The sequence below is a fragment of the Priapulus caudatus genome, unplaced genomic scaffold (assembly GCF_000485595.1).
Source record: "Priapulus caudatus unplaced genomic scaffold, Priapulus_caudatus-5.0.1 Scaffold67, whole genome shotgun sequence".
In the NCBI taxonomy this organism is placed as follows: Eukaryota; Metazoa; Priapulida; class Priapulimorpha; order Priapulimorphida; family Priapulidae; genus Priapulus; species Priapulus caudatus.
In genome coordinates, this window is record NW_014577128.1 from 599,911 (window position 1) to 603,856 (window position 3,946).

Sequence of the window (3,946 nt, forward strand, 5' to 3'; positions counted from 1 at the left end):
TTACTGACTGTCAACCTGTAATATATTTAGGGATTTCATGACCGGAATGCATGAGACGCATGTAAATGTAAGATCATCGCGTTTCACAGCAATAATTAATGTGACTTTCTATAATGAATGATAAAACTATTATGGGTTCCTTAGTTCGTTTGTTCGATCCACTCTTTCCTTTATTCATTCATTTATTCATTCATTTTCTTTTGCTTCCACCCGGTCATTCATTACTTCACTCATTTATTCTTGCTTTCCCCCACTTCTCCTTTCATTCATTCATTCACTCACTCAGACATTCGTTCTTTCCTCCACTCTTTTAATTATTCTTACGTTCGTATGTTCATTTATCGTAGAATTTCTATGCTACCAATTATCCAAAAGCGTAAAGATTACGTTCTCCGACACTTTCATTCGCGCACATGATCATGATTCCTACCTTCATCTTCTTATCTCGTACACTTCGCTGAAGCATCGTATGAAGAAATTCACTCATGCACTTTTCACACACTGGCTACATCCATGCTGGTTACACGCTCTCGCCGCGTTCCTTTTATCGCTTACCGCAAAATAGACGTACTACTACCGTTATCATGAAACGATCAAGATGAAGCAGTGTACGTGAATACGGACCAAGCGTTCGATCGCGTGCGCGCGTGTGTGCGCGCGTGGTGATGGCGCGTGCGGAAACCGGTAGATATAACATAGTATAGCGACGGCGTATATGATTAAATCGCCGCAGGTGACTGAACTTCCGACTAGGAAGTAACGTCGTCGGCCGTTTAGAAGATGTGGTAGCGCGTGCGACAGGTTCATTCAGGCGGATTGACAGACTCTGTAATTGCACGTTAACTATTTACTAGTTAGCCTCTGTACATTTCTATGTTAATTATAGTGGCCCGCGCTCTATTACTGAATGTTTATCTAATGGCGTATTAAACAGACAAAGGTGTTGATCTTACGCCTATAATCCGCATATCACGCGCACACACATATGCATGTAGGCACGCACCAACGCAAGCACGAGCCCTGCTGTAAAAAAAAACTAGCAACGTTTGTTAAGGGATATATAAATAGGAAAAATATCATAAATAGAAAAAAATGTGTCGCTAAGCATAGCAATATCATTGAGCGGCCGAGTGAATTACTGGGGCTAGTAATGTTCGTTCGTTTAGAACAATGCTCCTGTTGTGTGTTCTTGACCATTACTCTAAATACCCAGGGAGCTTCCTTGTTTCTTCTAGAGATAACACGCGTCCTAGTAGCGTTAGGTAGTGTCTAGTTGGCGTTCTGCCGGCCCACCTAAACAGTTTCTTGCGCACATACACGCGCGAGTGCAGAATCACACACGTAACATTTCCGCTTGTTTGAATATTTACACTAATTCATAGATTGCTCTGTTTCCGAATTTTAGCACGCAGGTGCGTGGACGAGTAAAATTGCCAGATATTAACTTTTTTCGTACCAGATAATATGGTTGGGATGTTACACGTACGCTATACGAGATTTCGTAGTAATAATGTTATGTCTAATCCGTTGTTATTCTATAGAATGGTACACAACGATCATGTAGACAATCACAATGTTTACGCTGTTTTGGGTGATTGCATAAATATGAACTCGAACACTCGGTGTGACAATTTAATTATCTATTCGTTCTATTTACACATACATCTATTTGTTCCTTGTATACGCAGTTTTGAAAGATAAGATAATGCAAATATATCGTGCGATTGTGCAATTATCACATGTAAGTTATATACATAGCGGGCGGGTATAACGTGATCTCATACGTGTAACAAGAAAGTCAGACATGCAAACAGAGTCACTATATAAACACATTCACACAGTTTCGTCGGTCACTCCGTTCACTTTTGTTGCCAAAGGCGCCATCTCGTGGTGATCGAGAGCAGCGACACGACTTATCACTTCGCTCTTGCGATATCGCCTGTTTAAGAACGAATAATGTCGATTTATTTCTAAATATAATAAAATTGCTAGATCTTGAAATAATAGTACGAACATGGGTTGGCGATACTCGGGACATTATTTAAACTGAAAGTTCAAGTGCCGTGCATAGCGCTATGCAGTTTTTAATGCGTAGAACTTAATATATTAGTCTCTAACTGCGAGGTAAGAGTCCGACGTTTTACTACTCACTTGACGGAGAACGACCAACACTTCTGGTCTTTCCCAAAGTTGTTCGCTTCTATGGAGGTTTCTGGAAGACTCTCGTTAAGTGTTTCTGGGAGATAGAGTACAACTACGCCCCCGAGAATAGACATCACTCCAAAGATTACCAACGGAATCGAGCTGCTGTACTGGACCTAGATGAATGCAGCAGCGAATAAAACAACTTGCACGCAGAATAAGTATATATTCCCGCTTGTGTTCCAGTTCTCGCTTGCTTGCCCGTGCGCGCTCTGTAGCTCTCGCTCTCTTTCGCTCTAACTTGACCTCTCTTTCTCTCTCTATCTCTCTCTCTCTCTCTCTCTCTCTCTCTCTCTCTCTCTCTCTCTCTCTCTCTCTCTCGCCCTCTTAGCCTATTTCACTATCACGCCCTCTCTCGCTCGCTCGTGATCTCTCTCTCTCTCTCTCTCTCTCTCTCTTTCTAACTTTCTCTCTTTCTCTTTCTCTCTCTATCTATCTATCTATCTATCTATCTATCTATCTATCTATCTATCTATCTATCTATCTATCTATCTATCTATCTATCTATCTATCGCGCGCGCTCTCTCTCCCCCTCTTTTTTATTCCTTCCCTTTATCTCTCGGATCGTTTTAGAGAATCAAAATAATATTTAAAAATGTCAACGTACGTCATCATTATACATATACCATACGTAGCCTAGTAATTCTACTCACCAACAGCTAAATAACATACACGCTGAGGTGCTACCGGATCCATCATTATACGGCTTTTACCTTTATATTACTAGATATTTTTCTACTTTATTTACTCATACTTTATTCTCTGAAACGCTCTATTCCTGTACATTCAGTCGGCGGTTACCACGCCCGGTGGTCAGTAATGGATGTGTCGCATGGATGTGGGCCCGTGTCCACCTAGATCGCGTGCGTCTCGGTACTCACCAGGGCGACGATTTGTGGTGTCACCATGATGCCGATGTTAGCGAATAGTCCGCAGACTCCGATACAGACACTGCGCAGCGTCGTAGGAAACTGCTCGGCCGAGAACGCGTAGATGATCGCGAACGAGATCGTGATCATGAACTTGGCGACCATGGCGATGACGATGGTCGCCGATTCCATATCTGCGATGAAACGCGACGCGACAGTCGCAAATGTCAACAACACACACACACACACACACATACACATAGGCCTACATATATACACACACACACACACACACACACACACACACACACACATCAACACACACACCGGCCGCGCCGCGCGCGCGCGCGCGCGCGCGCGCGGACATGCATACTCATACACACCTTTAGGCACGGCTAGCAGCAGAAAGCAAGCGGCTCGCAGACGACCATCGCTGATGTCGTTGACCACCTACGTCCAACGATCTGCATGGCTGGCCAAGCCATCAGGTATCCTGTGTAGAAAATTCATCCATGAAGCCCGCGTCAGACTGCGACGGATGATAACTATAATCTACAACGCTATAGATCCTATATTATTGGCTATATTATCGTCTGTTAAACAATTTAGGAAAATTACGAATCGAACAAGTAAATATAAACGGTATCTAAATAGATCAGTACGTTTGGCGAGGACACTTATTATCATAATATTCCCAGGATTAACAAAGAACAGAGACAGATAACGAGTGATTATTACCTTTTAATCATGGTAAACTCCCCATCTCGCGTGTCTGTACTTACGTAATTAAAAGCATCTCCAATTAAACTGCTATTCCGCTATGTATAATTATCCCTCGTTGTAATATCGGCGACCACTACTATACACACATTAAA

The 3,946-nt window shown here is 42.6% G+C and overlaps 1 protein-coding gene across 1 annotated transcript; it reads right to left on the minus strand.

The window, feature by feature from the left end:
• Nucleotides 1–1,472: 1,472 nt before the first annotated feature.
• On the minus strand, nt 1,473–3,539 carry LOC106821284 (organic cation transporter protein-like). The gene is made up of 4 exons (XM_014826029.1): nt 3,455–3,539; nt 3,084–3,265; nt 2,152–2,318; nt 1,473–1,939 (listed from the first exon to the last, which is right to left on the minus strand). Exons 2-4 carry the CDS (start codon nt 3,261–3,263, stop codon nt 1,834–1,836), a joined length of 453 nt encoding a protein of 150 aa, XP_014681515.1. The 5' UTR covers nt 3,264–3,265; nt 3,455–3,539; the 3' UTR covers nt 1,473–1,833.
• Nucleotides 3,540–3,946: the final 407 nt, after the last annotated feature.